The 20751-nt window shown below is 35.9% G+C and overlaps 1 protein-coding gene across 2 annotated transcripts in view; it reads right to left on the bottom strand.

The window, feature by feature from the left end:
- TRAT1 (T cell receptor associated transmembrane adaptor 1) overlaps window positions 1–20751 on the bottom strand; it is a 34721-nt gene that overhangs the window by 11474 nt on the left and 2496 nt on the right. Inside the window, exon 2 of one of the 2 annotated variants that reach the window (XM_084874074.1) lies at window positions 12244–12354. The exons of the other annotated variant lie outside the window; for it this stretch is intronic. Within the exon in view, the coding sequence (XP_084730200.1) occupies window positions 12244–12354 (111 nt within the window). The remainder of the gene's footprint in view (window positions 1–12243; window positions 12355–20751) is intronic. 2 annotated transcript variants of the gene reach the window in all.

Raw genomic sequence — 20751 nt, forward strand, 5'->3', positions numbered from 1 at the left:
AACAAACAAAAAAAACCCAGAAAAATAATTGTCAGATTTGTATGGAACCACAAAAGACTCCAAATAGCCAAAACAATCCAGAGAAAAAAGGATGAAGCCCGAGGAACCACACTCTCTGACTTCACATTATATCATAGAGATCCGATAATAAAAAACAACATAGTATTGGCAGAAAAACAAATACACAGACCAATCGAATGGAGTTTAGAGCCCAGAAATAAAACCTCATGTTTATGGGAAAATAATTTTTGACAAAGAAGTCCAAAACACACAATGAAGAAAAGAAAGCCTCTTCAATAAATGATGTTGAGAAAATTGGGAAGCCACATGCAAAAGAATGAAAGTAGATTACAGTTTTTCCCTATGTACAAAAATTAATTAAAAATGGATCAAAGACTTAAATATAAGATCCAAAACAATAAAATATAGAAGAAATATACATAGTAAACTTATGGATCATTGTCATAGAGAATATTTTATGAATTTGACCCCAAAGGGAAGGGAAATAAAGGCAAAAATAAATTCATGGTACTATATCAAACTAAAAAGCTTTGGTACAGCAAAGAAACTGACAACAAAACAAAGAGGCAGCCAACCTAATGGGAGATGATATTTATAAATAACAGCTCAGATAAGGGTTCATTATGTAAAAATATATAAAAAAATTCATACAACTCAATACCAAATAAGCAAACAATCCATTAAAAAATGGGCAGAGGACCTGACTAGACATTTTCCCAAGAAGACATACAAATGGTCAATCAAAAAAAAAAAAAAAAAAAAAAATGTTCAACTCCACTATTAGGGAAATGCAAATCAAAACTACCGTGAAACATTTGGGAGATGAACTCAGTGAGCACCAAAGCCTCACTGAAACAAGGCCTGCACCATAAGTGTGTCTGCAGCGTAGCAGTTCTTCTTTTATAGACACAACAGGTCCTCACAGCCAATTGGCCTTCAGGTCAATTCCCCCCAGTGTACCAACAGCAATCAAGGCTCAATTACACCAAGACTTTGCACTCAGCCCACGAAGAGGTGTACCAAGAGTGACCACCCCAGGTGATTGGGGAAGCTGAACTACTGGCCCCTCTAGGTCACTGACCACACAAAGCCACTCCATAAACACAGGGAGGCAGCCAAAATGAGGAGACACAGAAGCATGTCACGAATGGGAGAGATGGAGAAAAGTAAACTACTAGATGACACAGAGTTCAGAACCACATTTATAAGGTTACTCAAGAATCTTCTAAAAACCGTTGAGAAACTTGATGAGACCTCCAAGAAGCTTAGTGAGACCTTCAAGGACCTTAATGAGAATGCCAAAAAAATGGAAAAGGACTAGTCAGAAATTAAGCATATACTGTATGAAATAAAGCAGCGTTTTTCAACCGCTGTTCCGCGGCACACTAGTGTGCCGCGAGATGTTGCCTGGTGTGCCGTAGGTGCAGACAAGACAAGAATTTTATAATTTTTCACTATTTTGTTTACTTAATATTTCATAATAAAGTAATTATAAAATACTTTCTTTGTGTTTATTTGATTCCTATTCAAGAGAATTACTTTATATATAGTGAATATAGGCACAGAGTTAAATTTTTTAACATTTTCTAATGGTGGTGTGCCTCGTGATTTTTTTCATGAAACAAGTGTGCCTTTGCCCAAAAAAGGTTGAAAAACACTGAAATAAAGAAAATACAGAAACTCAACTGTAGATCAACATACCCCAAGAGTCAAAACAAAGATCTGGAATATGAGGGGGAAAAAACACCCAACCAGAAAAACAAAAATAAAAAAGAATTCAAAAATATGAAGATAGTGTAAGGAGCTTCTGAGACGACTTTAAGCATACCAACATCCAGGTTTTTGGGGTGCCAGCAGAAGAGAGAAAGCAGGATATTGAAGGCCTATTGGAAGAAATAATGACAGAAAACTTTCCCTACCTGGTGAAAGAAATAGACTTACAAGTTCAAGAAGTGCACAGAACCCCAAACAAGAAGAATCCAAAGAAGACCTTTCCAAGACACATCATAATTAAAATGCCAAGGGCAAAAGACAAAAAGAGAATCTTACAAGCAGCAAAAGAAAAACAGCTAGCTACCTACAAGGGAGTACCCATACAACTATGCAGACCAGAAGGGAGTGGCAAGAAATATTCAGTGATGAACAGCAAGAACCTATAACCAAGATTACTCTACGCAGCAAAGCTATCATTCAGAATGATTGAAGGTCAGATAAAGAGCTTCACAGACAAGAAAAAGCTAAAGGAGTTCATCACCACCAAACCAGGATTACATGAAATGCTGAAGGGTATTCTTTAAGAAGAGGAAGAAGAAAAAGGTAAAAATTATGGACAACAAAAAGACATCAAATACATACCTACCAACAAGTGAATTTAAAAATCAAGTGAATAAAAAATCTGAAGAACAAAATGGACTGGTGAATATAATAGAATTAGGGACATGGAAAGGGAGTGGACTGACAATTCTCAGGGGAAGGGGGTCTGAGGGGTGTGGGAAGAGATTGGACAAAAATCTTACGCCTACGGATGAATATAGTGGTGGGGATAAGGGCATGGGGTAGGGTGGGAAATCAGGTAGAGGGAGCTATGGGAGGGAAAAAAAAGAGGAACACCTGTAATAATCTGAACAATAAAGATTTATTATAAAAACAAAACAAAACACAAAACTACAGTGAAATACCACCTTTCAACTTAGAATGGCTACTATCAACAAGATAGGTAAAAATAAGTATTGGAGAGGTTGTGGAGAAAAAGGAACCCTCCTTCACAGTATGGCTGTTCCTCAAAAAAATTAGGAATAAAGTTACCATGTGACCCAGCAGTCCCTCTTCTGGGTATCTAGCTAAAAAAACTCAAAAACATTTATTTGAAGATACATGCACCCCAATACTCATTGCATCATTGTCCATGGTGGCCAAGATATGGAGACAGACAAAGTGTCTATATATAGAGGACTGAATAAAGAGATGTGGTACATATATACCATGGAATACTACTCAGCCATAAGAAAATATGACATATTGCCATTTGCAACAACATGGATGGCCCTTGAAAATATTATAATAAGTGAAATAAGCCAATCAGAAAAAAGCTAAGAAGCATGTGGGGTATAAAACTCATAGACATAGACAATGAGAGGTAATTGATAAGAAAGTATGGGGGGGGTGGAGTAGTAAAGGGTGCCAAATATGTGGTGATGTAAGATGACTTGATTTTGGGTGGTGGGTACAGAATGCAATATACAAACCATGTGTCATATAAATGTACACTTAAAACCTATGTGAACTCATTAAGCAATGTCACCCCAATAAATTTAACGAAAAACACACTCAGTAAAATGGCTTTTAGAAGAAACAGTATGCTGATCAGAGATCTGATGTAGGATTGTAAAATCATGAAAAAATGATGTGTTAATTCTCAGAAAGTAACCCTCTGTTGAACCTTGAAGGTGTGGTTCAAAGGCAAATAAAAGGAAGAATTTTTATTTATAATTAAATATATGTATTTAAAAATTTTTAAACAGTTTCAAGAATTTTTGTGTGAAAGGTATTTGTAATAAATTATTGATGAACATTAAGACAAATTCAGAGTACAGTTTCAATAATTAAGAGCAATACTGTGGTATTTTGGCCCTGGCCAGGTGGCTCAGTTGGTTAGAATATTGTCCTATATACCTAAAGGTTACAGGTTTGATTTCCATTCAGGGCACATACATAGGTTGCAGGTTGGATCCCCTGGTGGCACCTATGGAGGGCAACCAATTGATGTTCTTTCTCACATTTCTCTCTCTCTCTCCCCCCCCCCCTCCCATCAAGCCAATAATTATATCTTTGGGTGAGGATTTTTCAAAAACCAATATTATAAAGTTTGTATTATCTGTTCATCAATAAATTTTCCTTGATGTTGAACTGGGTGAATGTATATAACATGATATTTATTATATATTATTTAACTTGGTATTAAATAAAAGCAAAAATCTTGCAGAAGTTATTCCTATAAAAATGAAGTGCAATATTATTTAAGTCTCTGACAATGATTCAGACACAATAGTAACCAAACAGTGACCTTTCAGCTTTAACATATGAAAAACACTGTGTATTGGTAAGGAACTAGTACAAACATTTCCAAATAATTGAATGAATTACCAAACAACTACAAAGATTATTTTGGGGTAGATTTATGTGTGTCGAAGTTAAGTTATTCTCCAGAGAGGTCATTAACTGTTAGACAAACATTGCTGGAAAAACATATTAAAATCATTACATTGGAGGATGAAATGGACATGTCACATGTCAGTGTGTTTGGAATAATTCTGTGAAGGACCAAATGTGGAAAGTTTTTGCAAAATCAAGCAGCTATGGGACCAAAAGTGATGAAGGTAATCCATTGAGGATATATCCAAAAATACTCTTCTTCTAGCCCACAGGAAATGCCCCACCATGAGCTGCATATAAAAAGTTGTGTTGTTTTCAACTACCTTCAGATTAGTTTTGTCAACATGAGCGCACACAGATGCAGGAGAAGCACCTGCCGCTGCACAAATCACAGTTAATGGAAGCCCAACAAAACCAAAAAACTTGAGAAACTAACAGTGTCAATCAGCATAAGAATAAAAAATAATTAACACAGGTCAGAAAATTGTAAGCTGGAAAATATAAAGTATGTGCTGATTTTTTTTTTATGCGACAGAATGTTTATTTTCGTGTATCAGTTACCATTCACATTTGGAATGAAAGTACATACACAAGAATAGCCTGATGTATCATGGAACAAATTTAAGGTAAAAAAAAATCAGAAGACATTGGATTTAAGTAGCAGTTCTTTGATGCATTTGCCATGTAACACATGTAGATCACGTTAAGATAGATTCTCATTTTACCTATAAGTAAGGATAATAATGCCCATGCCAGGCAAGCAGATATAGAAGATAACTAAAATAAATTTTGTAATAACTTCATAGAAAATGACAAAGTTGATTTTCAATATTATACATTCTAAATCCACAATTTAATTGTGCTGATTTGAATTGAGAAGTTTCTTCATTAAATGGATTAGCAGAAAACAACTGGTAAAAGTAATAAGTAAAATATAAGTAAAACTTGATCCAGAATGCAATAACCAAATCTCACTTTCGGCAGAGGGGCTGTCAACATCTGAGTGTTAAGTTGAAAGAAAGGATAAAAAGTAATGTGAAAACAAAAATAAAGAGTGACATAACTTAAATAGAATAAGAAAAATAGGTATGGAGTACAAATATTTCCCCAAACAAACTAAAAGATAATGTGGGTTTTCCAGTGGAGTATGTTTTGGTTCCTGGAAAGTCAGTTCATATAATGTGTAAAAGAACAGCTCTATAGAAAGAAAATGCAAAGACGAGTTTTAGAAAAAGAAAAAAAAAAGCTTTTTGGGAAAAAGGAAGCAGAGTCAATTATGTAAAAGATACAATATAATAATGTGATGCTTAGATAAAAGAAAAGAGAACTAAAATAAAACATGAAAAAAAGAGTCACAGGTTAAAAAAAAAAATTATGTGGCAAGACCAGCTGTATTGAAGAAGCACTCTGAATGGAAGAACTAAAAAAAAAAAAGAAAGAAAAGTTCAAGGACACCACACATTGCATGCTACTCTCGGGATTTAAATGTGTAATCTGGAGCAGAACACTCAGGGCTTGTGTGGGTTTAGTTTTACGGTACGGAGTTTTCAGTTTTACTGGATAGGATATGGGCAAGGATGGGAGTAGTAATGAAGTCTGGAGGTGCCAGCTAAGGAGAAAGGAAGCTCAGGCTCCTGAAAGGGCTTCCTCTGTCCTGAGGGCTTAGACGTTTCTTTACAAATAAATGGAAGGATTTATTTATTTTAAAATTTCTTTATTGATTATGGCATTACATATGTGTCCTTATTCCCCCATTCCCCCCTAACCCCCCTCCCACTCATGCCCTCACCCCCTGTTGTCTGTGTCCGTTGATGAGGCTTATATGCATGCACACAAGTCCTTTACCCCACCCTCCCCGACTTTCCCTGAGGTTTGACATTTTGAACGATATTTCTCTGTCTCTACCTCATCATCTCAATGATAATCAGTAAGACAAAAAACATCTTTTATTTTGCTGTAAAGCAGTACATTGGTAGGACTCCGTTTGAGAAGAGCTGGGTGAGTTTTCATAATCCTGCCCTGTGATTCGGATACAAACACTTGTTTGTTTCGGGTCCATGGTTACAGGGTGTAAGCAAACATTTGCTTTTATGTTTTTCCCCTTCATAGTGTTCACCCTTCCATGCACAACACTTAACAGCCAGAAACAATAGCACATGGCTGAAACTCCATAATAAAAAAAAAATATATTTCTTTGATATATTTTTAAAGTGAAAAAATGTGGCATAGTTTTCTAGTGAACAGGAGAGATACTGATAGGACTTTGATGTACTAGAAAACCATACACTTGTTTATCCTACTCAAACAGAGAAGAAAGGCTGAGTAAATATTACTTTTTAAATTTTTATTTTTATTTTTTTGCTTTAAAGGAAGAAAAGAATGAATGCAATTCTATCAGAAAAGCACACACAACATATTTCATCTTAAGAATATGTTTGGTCAAAGAATTACATAAAAATGAAAGATTTATTTTGCATGGAAGGAAGAACTCCATTTCAAAGCTTCTACCTAGCACAGCTACAGAAAACATCAAGCAGAGGCTTATCGTGTCTATCTGATCGAATGTGTAGATACTAAACTGCTGCTGGGATAGAGATTGTTTTTTGTAAACTATTTAATACACTAGCAGAACTTACTGACTGTTTGCCAAGGTGGGGTTATATTTTGCAAGTTTCTTAACCACAAAAATGCAGAAATAAGATGATGGGATTAGCTAAAGAATGCTTATGCATAGCCCATGGACACAGAAATCGTGTGGGGAGGGCCAAGGGCGGTAGCAGGGCCTCGGTGGAAGTGGGAAAAGGGGGGAAAACGGGGGACATCTACAATAGTGTCAACAATAAAAATATTTAAATTAAAATAAAAAGTCACATGAGGCCAGATATAAGAGTATTGCATTCCCAGACCAAGTGATTTAAAAGCTGGCTAATGGGCCGGGACCGGTTTGGCTCAATGGATAGAGCGTCCGCTTGGGGACTGAAGGGTCCCGGGTTCGATTCCGGTCAAGGGCATGTACCTTGGTTGCGGGCACATCCCCAGTGGGGGATGTGCAAGAGGCAGCTGATCGATGACTCTCTCTCATCGATGTTTCTAACTCTCTATCTCTCTCTCTTCCTCTCTGTATAAAATCAATAAAATATATTTAAAATAAAAATAAAAAAAAAATAAAAGTTGGCTAATGGGATGGAATCTCATCTAGCTTGTCTGTCTATATGTCTGTCTGTCTGGCAGAAACAAAGCAAGGAACTAACCCCAAATCCACCTGGAATCTCTGGGTGGGAAGTAAGATGGTGCTATTTGTTCATATGCAATAGAAAGAAGGCAGATATTACTAATATTTGGCAGAAAATGTTGGGAAAAGCTGGGGAGGTTAGAAAGGGACACAGACAGAAAAAGGAGAGAGGATGAGAATGAAGGGCATTCTTTCAGCATAAACATTGCTCCAAGGCTAATCTTAGGTTGCACACTGAGAAAGTACAAGACCCAGCGTTGTGTGTACCACCTAAGGAGACACACTGCATCTTAAATAAAACAATTTGCAATAGGTGGATGTTTAGAGTCAATTCTTTGAAAACCTACACAAAATTCTCTAAGATGAACCTGTGAGTTAAATGAACACAACAGTTATTGCTAAAACTCAGGCGATCGTGCAGACGTGTTTAATTGAGGTGGGACAGGAAGTGAGATGGGAGCTGGATGGGGCCTAGTAGGAATGGTGGGAGCAGAGAAGCCAGAAGAATTCATGTTCACTGAAATAACAGGCATTAAAATTAAGTGGGATAAAATGTGACCATAGTAACTCCTTTACAGATGTTTGTGGAGTGAGGGAAGGAGGCACTGAGGCCATCAAGAATGGTGATGTGGGCTGTACCCTGTCCAGGACCCACCTACTAAGTCCCTATCACTGTGATGAGGTACAGTAGCCCCCCACCCCTTACTGCTGGCTTCAATTTCCCACAGTGAACTGAGGTTCAAAAATATTAAATAGAAATAAACAATACATACATTTAAATTACATGCTATTCTAAGCAGCATGATTAAATCTCGAGCTGTCCCACTATGTCTCACCTGGGACCTGAATCGCCCTGTGACTAGCCTATTCACATTGTATACACTCCCTGCCCATTTCATTAGTCACTTAACCCTGTTAGTTGTCAGATCGATTGTCATGGTATCACAGGGATCGTGTTCAAATAATCCTTATTTTATTGTAATTTTTCTATATCATTATATTATTATTAATCCCTTACTATGCATAATGTAAACATTATGTTTGTCATAGGTACATACATGTGAGAAAAATACAATACATACATGATTTGTTACTATCCACAGTTTCAGGAACCCACTAGCAGTCCTGGAACATATCCCTTCTGGATAAGGGGAACTACTATATCTGTGTAATTCTCACAAGAACCCTATAGTCTAGACCTGTGGTCTGCAAACTGTGGCTCATGAGCCACATGAGGCTCTTTGGCCCCTTGAGTGTGGCTTTTCCACAAAATACCACAACCTGGGAAAGTCTATTTTGAAGAAGTGGCATTAGAAGAAGTTTAAGTTTAAAAAAATTTGGCTCTCAAAAGCAATTTCAATCGTTGTACTGTTGATATTTGGCTCTGTTGACTAATGAGTTTGCTGACCGCTGGTCTAGACGATATTTACAACATTTTGTAAAACTAAAACTCAGAAAACTTATATTCCTTGTATAAGATCTCCCAGGAAAACATTAAAAACAGATCTAATTTAATATCAGGTTGACTTAAAAGCGAGGATGTTAAAGTAATCGAGGCAACTGAAATTGACTTTTTAAAATACAACAGTGAATGTAATTATTATTTTCTGTTTTTGTTTTTTTTTTTTAAAAAAATGTTATTTCTCTCTATACTGCTTTAAGGCAATAGATTTACTTATGATTTTGTTACAGGTTCCAGGGCAGGAGGAGGAGGAAAGTTAAAACAAGGCTAGACAGCATGGGCGATCCCAGCCAGCATTTAACTAACAAGCCATTATCTTCCCCAGCCGGGGACAGGAGAGCAAATAGTTAATAAAAACCTCCCGAATGAGAGAATGCAGAAAGGGAGAGGAAAGGGGAAAAGAAAAAAGGGCAGTTTTACTCTCTAAGCAGAGAAGCCAGGAGAGATGAAGTTGCCAGATGCTTTCCATGAATTCTGGGGTGGACACAACAAAGTAAAACGGGACCTTGGGAATTAATCTGTACTGAGATATTCAGCAGAGGAATTTTGAAACCTATAGGCAGGAGGTAAATAATGCCTCGGACCCCGACCCAACCTGCTCTTCAAATTAGTTTAGAGCCCAATCTGTGCTCTTAAGTGAGATGTATAAATTTGCTTGCTTTGCTTTTTTAATAAAGGGGCATGCTTTAATAAAGTAGCTTTTCACTACACAGGCAAGGTTTCTCATATACTAATAAATTCATTTGCATAAGATTGGGAACAGCCCTCTCCATGAACTCAGGGCTATTCAGTAACACCTCTGTGGTGTTGGTAAGAGGTGCTTCTATCAATATGCTAGAGGCAGTAAGGATTTGTACCATTGAAAATAAATAAAAATAAGTCTATCTTAAAAAATTTAAAACCTGCTATTTTTTTAAGCAGTGATCAATTAACCATGATAAGCGAACAATTCCCCAAAGGAGTTTGTATGGTGGCAAATGGTAGGGATATAGGTAAATAAATTTCAATGTATAAACTATCAAAAATGAGAGTTGGGAAACCCACATGTTCTCTGACCCCACACAAATCTCCAAATGATTACCACTGGAATCAATGGAAGAGTGGAGCACTAGTTCAGATGCTTATCACTGTTCCGGTTTCCCCCTTCAATTATTTCCCTTCCATAGTTCTCAACTCAGTTTTTCTAACTCGGGCAAAAATATTACCTGCATTCACAAAATACTTTAGTAAAATTTAAAATTTATTCATTTTAAGCGATTGTATAAAGAAAAGCACTAATCTCTGCTCATTTTTTCTTCTATAAAGGACGGAAACTTTTTAAAGATGTCTGATGATGGGTCATTTGTGCATCTGATATAAACTTTGAAAAACATGTGATTTTAGAAGTAATTACTAATCTAACTGCTAAATGAAAAAGTGATGCTTGTCTGGAATTTCATCTTACTCATAGAAATGATTAATAGAGACCTTAAAAAAGTAGCATTTCTGGCTGAGGACATGTGGTCAGCACGAGCTGGTGGAAGCCATTTTGGACAGAGAATTAGAAAAACTGAGCACTTATCCTTGATTTTCCTATTAAACAGATGGGTGACCTCAGCTATGCCACTTCATTTTTTAGTGCTTCTCATTTCTTTTCAGACTCATGTGACAATGATGCATTTCTCTTTACATTTTACATTTGTTAGCAGCACTGGAGAAGACACTCCTAAGAATACCAAGGACTCTCCTCAGAATCTGACCAATGTTCTAAATTAGCTTTCTGTTACCGAAACCGGTTTGGCTCAGTGGATAGAGCATCAGCCTGTGGACTGAAGGGTCCTAGGTTTGAGGGCATGTACCAGGTTGTAGGCACATCCCCAGTAGGGGGCGTGCAAGAGGCAGCTAATCGATGTAGATGTTTCTAGATCTCTATCCCTCTCCCTTCCTCTCTGTAAAAAATCAATAAAATATATTTTTAAAAATAAATAAATAAATAAATAAATAATCTTTATACTATTTTTCTTGGTCACATGTGTCTAACTTATTTTGATTAACTTCATTTTATTTCTTTTTATCTGTTAAAGGAAGATGTTTGTTTATTACCATTTAAATGTTTTGTCCCTAATAGTTTGTTGGTTCTAGAATATTAAGATCCCCACCCAAAAATAGTTGAGTTTTCATTTTCTATCCATCCATCCACCCATCATCCATCTATCTATCCACCCAATCATTCATGCATTCATCGTACATATATTAAATGCCTACATTGTGCAAAGATTTTGCCAGTTGTTGGGCACTACACTATTTCAATAATACACTTGAGAGTGAGATGCATATGTTTAAAACCGTTGCTCAGTTTTTTGAAAAGAAAACCCAACGGTGCCAGTTCCCCTTGACCTGCTCTTCTAGGCCCAAGGACAGTGGTCGGCAAACTGCTGCTTGCGAGCCACATGCGGCTCTTTGGCCCCTTGAATTTTTAGCAAAGGCCAGCTTAGGAGTACCCTAATTAAGTTAATAACAATGTGCCTACCTATATAGTTTAAGTTTAAAACATTTGGCACTCAAAAGAAATTTCAATCATTGTACTGTTGATATTTGGCTCTGATGACTAATGAGTTTGCCGACGACTGGGATAGTCCTATCCCTCAGCTATGGTTCACTTTCCTTCTGATCCCAAGACTCTTCTGCACTGTAGAGGCCCTGACACAAGCTGAGAAGTTTGAGTAGGCTCTAGTGGAACCTGAAAGAGTTAGTCTTCAATTTTCTCATCATGTGTCAGAGAGAATCTTTCTGGCTGTTCCAGGATAGACTACGTTTGTAGGCTGTTTAATTGGAGGAGGAAAAATACATTTTATTAGGACAATCTTTTCCTACTCTGTACCTTAAGGCAAAGATAAAAATAAGATTGCGAGTCTTTAACATTTCTAATATGATTGCATTTTTGTTGTTGTTGCTGCTGTTAATCCTCACCCAAGAATATTTTCCCATTGATTTTTTAGAGTGGAAGGGAGGGGGAGAGACAGAGAGAGAGAGAGAGAGAGAGACATTGATGTGAGAGAGACACATCAATTAGTTGCCTCCCATATGCACCCCGACTGGGAATGGGGACTGAGCCTGCAGCAGAGGTATGTGCCCTTGACCAGAACTGAACCCACAGCCTTTCAGTTCCTGGGCCATCTGGGCCATCACTGTAACTACTGAGCCAAACTGGCAAGGCTATGATTGAACTCTTAAATTAAGATAACCCTTAGGGTGAAAAATGTGTCAAGTAGATTTTATATAGATAAAAATATCTTATTTCATAACATTTTATAAAATTGTCTTCTTCTGTAGGTTTTCCAGTGAATCAGTTTCAATTCAAGCAGGTCCCATATGGCTGTTTCTGAAAATGTCTTACCTTGCCGCTTCTTTTCCACATAGTGGGAAACATTGAAGATCAGTGATATAACCAGAGCTAAAACCAAGGAGGCTATAATTGCCCAGACATAATACTGGCATTCAGGGTTTCCTGTAAAGCAAAGCACACATACCCTTAATATAGGTGCTGGACTTATTATTGAATGTCAACTGTAATTAAAAAATAAATAAAATATGCTGTTCTATCTATCTATTGTATATCCATATATCATATGCATCATATATATATCAATTGCTTACCTATTTGTTTTGAACGGGGTATTTCCACAATTAAAACTATTGTATTTATTCACAATGAAGGACAAATTCTCTGCTAAGAAATTAATGAGCATTGAAAGCCAAAGGCTTCCTAGAGATTCAAAATGGGTATTGGTAAAGGTCCCTAAATTCAGCATGGCAAAAATTTCTTCTATTGTTAATGGCATAGAAGAAATTTTTAGTCTATCTACTAAAATTTAACAACTTGTGACTGATTATAACTTTGGTTCAAAATCAAGAATATCCAAATTACCCAAATCATAATTTGCTATATTTTGTCCTTTGTTTCATCCCCAGACTATATAAGCAATTATAATGGTTTCATTATTTACTGAATACTACTTATTCCCTTCAGTAGTATAGGGCACTGTATATTGGGATAAAACAGTAATTCTGAAATCACAATAACCCAGTTTTGTCAAGACTGACCTAAGAACTTTTCTCATATTATTTAGATCCTCATAATGAATAATGGAGAGTTGATTATGCTTCCCTTTCTCATCTGCAAGCTTCTTTTTTTCATTCCTGAGCCATAATGGGGTTCTGTGGGATATTATTGCCTATCAGTTGTCCTTGATTATTATGGCAACCTTTACACATATATAAATGACTACTAAGATAATTAGTTTAGCCCTAACCTGTTTGTCTCAGTGGATAGAGCATCATCCTGCAGACTCAAGGGTCCCAGGTTCGATTCTGGTCAAGGGCATGTACCTTGGTTGCGGGCACATCCCCAGTAGAGAGTGTGCAGGAGGCAGCTGATCAATGTTTCTAACTCTCTATCCCTCACCCTTCCTCTCTGTAAAAAATCAATAAAAATATATTTTTAAAAAGATTAGTTTGACTTTATATATAATATGTATTATACATAAATTATACAACCTATATAAAATTATGTATATCTGTATATAATACTTAAATATATGTGTATATTATTTATGTTAAATATATTATATATCATTGTATAAATATTAGGCTAAAATATATAATTATAGATACTAATCTAATATATATGAGCCTACTATAAATCAGCCTTTATATTATAATCTACACTAATAAAATAGAAACATGCAAATTGACCATACATTTGTGACACCCACTAGCCAATCAGGAGTGAGTATGCAAATTAACCTGCCAAAGATGCCAACAACCCTCCCCCCAGCCACTGGGCCTCTGGGCAGCATGCATGGCTGAGCAGGACACCTGCTAGGAGGGGTAGGATGGGGTAGAGGGAGTTACGGGAGCAGCAAAGGTGGCGGCCAGGGTAAAGGCCTGGGTCCCGGGTGCCAGAGGAAAACTGGTGCTGGCAGCCAGGGGAAGGAAGGCCTATTTCACTAATCTCTTTGTGCAACAGGCCTCTAGTATACATATATAATTATGGTAATTATCTTAGTAGTGATATACCCAAGTGAATGGTGACCCTAAAAAAGTAGCTTGTGATTCTATACTACCACATATTTATATATTCATCCAGTATTAATGGGACATCTCTTCTGTGCCAGGAACTATGCCCTATGTTAGGGAATCAATAAAGAAAACAGCATCTTGCTCTCAAGGAACTCTCTATTTAGTTGGGTGCAGGGAGCCAGGAGCATGGATGTATAAACACAAAATTGGTAATGCTATGTGTAAATAGCTACAACGGGGATTGTGTTCCTTCTGGTCCCAACTCTCTGTGACTACCCAGAATAAGAAACCATCTTAGGTCCTTTCAGAGATATCCAAACATTGATTTTAAACACAATAAACAGAAGAAACAAACTCTTAGTAGGAGGAAATTCATTTTTGCTTCCCTAGTCTATCTTTAAATCACCCAACAGAGAATGCCTAAATCCAAATGTTTTTTGTGCTGCTCCATTTTACTATTATCATTATCTCAAATTTGACATTTGAATTGCTGATTGTTTTCTTTGAACACTTTTGGATATTACCATGTTTCTTAAATTGCCCTCAGAGGTCTTGTGTATTTTATTTGGCTTTGTTTATTTACTGGCATCATTTATTTTAAATGAACATAAGCATATAGATGATTAAATGTATTAAAAATATATATTTATGATATAGATGTATATATACATATATGCATATAATTTGCATATCACTCATTATTATATGCATTGCTTTTGTCTGAACTAGTCTGTGGCTCTTTTTTTTTTTTTAAATATATTTTATTGATTTTTTACAGAGAGGAAGAGAGAGGGATAGAGAGTCAGAAACATCGATGAGATAGAGCCATCGATCAGCTGCTTCTTGCACACCCCCCACTGGGGATGTGCCTGCAACCAAGGTACATGCCCTTGACTGGAATAGAACCTGGGACCTTTCAGTCCACAGGCCAACGCTCTATCCACTGAGCCAAACTGGTTTCGGCTAGTCTGTGGCTCTTATAATACCAGCGAATCCTGGTGTTTTTATCTCCTCTTTAGTTTTGCACCATGTTAGTTAGATGTTCCAAGTACTGTAAGTTCCACAAAGAATAGGACAATTTCTATTTGCAGTGCTACATACGGAATATATAATTTATAAAACATTTTCAATAATTAATTAATAGGAAAAGGTAGCTGATAATGGTAGAAAAATGTGTGGTTTTCTTTTCTTTAAGAGAATTTTTATATTTCAGAAAGTATAAGAAAATAGAGAAGACTGGAAGTCTTCCATAGTAGACCTATTAATTAATTTGATTAAAAACACTAAGGTTTGGAGGGGATTAATTTATTCAACGAGAACATAATCTTGTAAATATTTATGAGAATTCTACAATATAATATTTATTAGCTATTTGAAATATACTAATAATCTTCCTCCATGAAACTGCATATATTCCTAAAATTACTTATTTGATATTTACATTTAATTATGTATTTTTGAAACACTAAAAAGTGCCTGCTGAGTGTAAATTTTTAAAATTCCAGCAATAATAAGATATAAAATAACACCCAAGGTCCTCTAATTAAACATAAATGGGACACTAATATTATACTAATTGACCTTTTTTATAAAAACATGTGGATTTTTACCAAGATAGTATGTTAATTTTAGTGGCTACGTAGAATTCCATAGTATTTAATTCATCTACCCTTTTTCTAAGATGGATGTTCTAATGTTTTAAATGTTTTTTCCTATAAACAAAATGCAAGAAACTTCATTGTACAGATATTTTGTGCTTATGTGGCTTATTTGTAAAAGAGGTTCCTGAGAATAGAATTGCTGTGTAAAGGGAACTTTTAAAGCATGCTTTCAGGGACAGACTGATCCCCACCCCACTCACCCCACCCCCCATTGATAATAGTCCTTTTCAGGTGGTTGATTTAACATAATTGTGGAAAATGAGGCCAGCAAGCTGTCTCACTTTCCAGATGGATCTCAGTTTTCCTCTTTGCTGTCATAATACAGAAATTTTACAGAAATTTCTGACTCTATGATTAAATTAATTGTTTTTATCATTAAAGACTTTTTTCTTGCTGATATCACTTAAAGACCCACAGTGTAGTTCCAGTTCTACATTTTTTCACACTTAAAGCAATCTGAGGATACACTCTATATTTTCTATTGCAGCATATCACAATGACCATTTCAGGTTACTCAGGCAGCCAAAATAAATTGTATTCATTCACCCTCCACCGGTATTTGGTGACATTTAAATACATATACTTTAATTGTTATAAAGAAGCCAGACACATTATACACATCATCCATGTTCAATGTTAAAAAAAACAATTAGTAAACTCAGGTAAGCAAAAACAAAAAGATAAGTATTAAGCACAATCTTATCAAGAGACAATCACTGTGAACACCTTGGTTAATATACTGCCAAACTTATTATTCTCTGTGCAGAAATTTTTAGAGGTGTAGACTTGGGTTTCAATTATGCTGACTATACTATTGTCTATTTTACCCCCAATAATTTCATAATGTGCTTCTTTTCCTATAAACAATACATGCTTCCATTTATTTAGCTGCCCTATATTCCACTGTAGGGTTTTCCATAATTCATTTAACTAATCCCTTGTGAAAAGATATTTAAGTTGCCTCTAATTTTTAGTTATTTAAGCAGTGTTGTGATAAATATCTTCAGCTAAAACAAAAACTCACCTTAGCTATTTTTTTAAATTCTCATCCAAGGATATTTTCCCATTGTTTTTTGTTTGTTTGTTTGTGGGGCTTTTTACAGAGATGGAAGAGAAAGGGAGACATAGAAAAACATAGATGTGAGAAAAACACATAGATTGATTGCCTCCTGCAAGAGCCTCAACCAGGGCCCAGACTAGGGCCGGGGAGGAGCCTGCAATGGAGGTACGTGGTGCCCTTGATTGGAATCGAACCTGGGACCCCTGAATCCCCAGGCTCTCACTCTATCCATAGTTTTCTTTTTGGTAAAATTTCTTGAAGATGAATTGCTGGATCAAAGGATATACACAGCTTAAAGAATTTTGATATCTTTATATGCCAGGATTTGAAACACAATATTAAACAGACCATTCTCAGGTCAATCTGCCCTCTTTCCTATTAGTTCAGTTGGCCCTGAGGTTGTGTTTATGACTCTTTGGTTAACCCACACTACATCAACTACCATTCAAGATCTGTCCTTCCACACACTGTCCTCATATACTCCCCTCCTCCATGATTTCTGGAGAAGGTTGGATCTTTGTCTTTCTGGAGTCAATGATCTTTCAAAAAGAAGGTTCCTGTTCCTATTTCTGCCCTAAAAATAGAGTATATTACTCTTTTCTTTCTTATCATAAATTATTTCTTCCGAATGTTATTTTAGGTTTATTGTATCTTTTAGGACTTATTTTCTATATCACCCAATAACACCATGCTCCATTCATTCTGAAGCATTTGCAATTGTTAATAGATATCATACTTACCATTTTATGTCATTATGTCTCTGTTTATTTGCCCCTTTGCCTGAAATACCTTTCCCCTTACCAGTCTGATGAATTCCTAGTCCTATTCCTCAAGACTGCCTTCTCTTTGAAGCATTCACTCCTTTGAAGCTTCTTGTACCCCACCAAATGACATGCTATATATCCCTTTGCAATTCATTTCATTACATATTAGCATAATCAATTACATATATAAATCTCCCCAATAGACTCTTAACTTCCCAAAGGATAGAAAGACTATCATATTTATGTTCATTTTCATGCCTCATTTCTTCCTTGTACCTATAATTATAGGGATTAAGTGAATTAAGATATGTAATGAGATTAGAAGAGTAGTGTTTTTCACTAATATTTGATGTTCAATAAATATTAGCTGTTGTTCTTCTTTTTATTATTACCTTATGCTTCCTATAATTATTTCTGCAACCTACTCAGCACAAAGTAGGTGCTCACTAAACATGTGTCAACTGACCAAATTAATGAAAGATGGAGTAAAGAAGGGTAATGTAATGACCAGGACCAACAGAAAGGTTCTGGTCAAGTATAAGGTCTAGAAATATCCACAACCCAAGGAAAATAAGTTGAACATTCTATTACATTTGTATCCCATGCGATTGAGAAAGGACCTGCCTTCCAGAAACTGGGAAATAGAACCTGTGAGAGAAAAGTAACTCATTAAGCCACTGTGGCTTTGCTGAAAATTATCAACATATCCCAATTCTCTCTTCCCTGAATCTGTATTTACCAAAAAACCTACAGAAAATTGGTTTGTTTTCCCCAGGAAGCATGATACAAGAAAGTTGGTGCTAACAGCTAGCTATCCGAATAGATTGATGGGGCAGTCACCACTATAAATAAAATATTTTATTTTCTGCTTTAAAAATCATTGGGGACTTTGATTAGTTAGTATAATCTCTGGGAAATACAGGGTGAGGGCAAAAGTAGGTTTACAGTTGTAAGTAATTGAAACAGAGTTTATTCTTGCATTCTTGTTTACTAATCACTGAACTATTTTCCATATGAACAACTGTAAACCTACTTTTGTCCCACCCTATATACGTTTGCATAAAATTGGGGTGTTAATAACATAAGAGCTAGGGTGAGCAAAAATAATCTCACAGACTACATATTAATTTTAAGAAGCATAAAATGAAGTGTGCTTTCATTCTTTTCTTTTCAGCTTTTACCTTAAGACCTACTATGTTTACTTTGACTTATTTTTTTTTTTACTTTGACTTATTAAATGAACACCCTCCAACAATGAAAACAGAAAAATTCAAGATGTTTCTTTTATGTTGAGGACATTGTTTGGCCTGGTCTTCAGTTTTCCTTTGATGTTAGGAGTCTATATTCCTAGTGACCTCTTATTTTCTAAGATTGTTTTCCTTTTGTAATGTAATTTGAGTTTTACATAGGAATATTTTCATTTAGAAGCTTTGGATTTCATGACATTCTTGATGTGTTTCATAATCTTTGATTGCCAATAATAAATACCCCCATTTGAAAAACAAAACAAAAACATGCAGATGAGAAGATTTTGAGTAGCTAAATGGTGAAAATTTTCAACTTGAATGGCAAGATTTGTATAAATGTTCACACACACACACACACACACACACACACACACACACACACACCACTTCATCCATCCCTTACTCAGTTATTTTCCATATAGAGTATGAATATTCCCAGGTACATGTGGGTATCTATTCAGTAGAGACAGTCCATCTTATAATATTGAACCCACAACGTACTCAAAAATTCTTGCCCAACAAATGCAATCTTTAGTATAATATTCATTAACTGTAATTACTTTCATTTGTATAGATTTTATCAGTTTAAAAAGAACTACACACAATTTGAATTTAGCTATTTACACTGTTAAAAAGCAAAAGGCAATGACAACTAGGAAAACCATGATTTAAGTTTCTATCTAGCTTTCATCAGCCAGAGGCTATGAGAGAGAGGTTTAATTATAAGACCTCTGATTCCCTTAAGCCAATAGTACTTGGCAGGCACTGTATTTAAAATTCACAATTACATGTGCTCTGGCAGGAAGCTCAGCTAAGCAAATGTAATGCCATCTGCTTTGCAGGTTTGATTCATACAGAAGCCTTTACTTAAACTAAGTATCACAGAAAAGCAATAAACATAATGCCTTAATTGTTTCTCCTTCAGGGGTTCTATAACTGAGATAAGTGTATGAGCTTCTAGTATTTAGGTTATGGCTTCTCTTAATGGTTTCTCTCCTTGGTTTATAAACTCTGTCAGAGCAGTGACTATCTCTTCTTGCTTTCTACAAATGTCTATATTTATTTCAAACACCCCAGAAAGTTCAAAGAAAAAGTTCTGATTTAACAACCCCCATAGAGTCTACTCATGAGTTTTTCTTACTGTGCAAATGGTTTGGTGCACTAGGCACCTTCATGACTCTTTGAATGTGGCACATTATCACTATCCACAGAGCCCCTCCCCTCCTCTATCCATCCCCATTACCCCTTCACTAAGAGGCATGAGAGTGATAGGCAGAAGCACTGGGAGGGATTCTCAAATCCAGCCCCAGGCTTTCAAGTGAATGAGATAATGTTTTTAATGCAAATTTTAAAAGCTGTCTACCTTAAATGTCTATTGTAAAGAAAGGACTATTAGAGAAGTGAATGGTATATGTCTGAGAGAGACCACAAAAGAGAGGATAAGTATACATATAGCACATTTGGAATGTCTGTTTCAAACAGCTTGGAGAAAGTGAACGAGGGCACTCACATACCAGTTGTGTGGCTTTCTGCAAATCACTGACTCTCACTCCCTAAGTCACTGGTAAAATAGGAGTTCAGATCCTCATCTTGGTATCATCCAGGTTCCCTCCTTTTAGTACATCATGAGTGCTCTTAACCAATTCTTACTAAATAGAATTGAGGAAAGCTACTTATGAGAGTGAGGTTGAGGGCAGATTTTAAGACAATATATTGTGATTTCTGCAGTCACTTTTATAATTAAACTTTAATTATGTTTGATAAACTTTACAAATCCTATTGGGATTACAGTAATGCCCAAGTCCCTACTCTAGATGAATCTCTCTTTATGTATTTAGCTCTCCATCTTAGGTACTTATAGTTTCCTATTGGAGAAGCAGCTTGGTAAGACCCTCTGAGGTTGGCATGGGTGTATACAAACTTTCATCCAGTAAAATACTATAATTACTGTATTTCTTTATTGCCTTAAGAAGATTTGTTAATTTTTTTCTCTCTTCTTTTTAATTCAGGGACTGAGAAAATTAAAATGAAATTAAAAATGCCTGGAAAGTGATCAATAATATTTATTATTAACTAGCAATTCATGAACAT

Source organism: Pipistrellus hanaki (assembly GCF_964339955.1).
Source record: "Pipistrellus hanaki genome assembly, chromosome: 2".
Taxonomy (NCBI): Eukaryota; Metazoa; Chordata; class Mammalia; order Chiroptera; family Vespertilionidae; genus Pipistrellus; species Pipistrellus hanaki.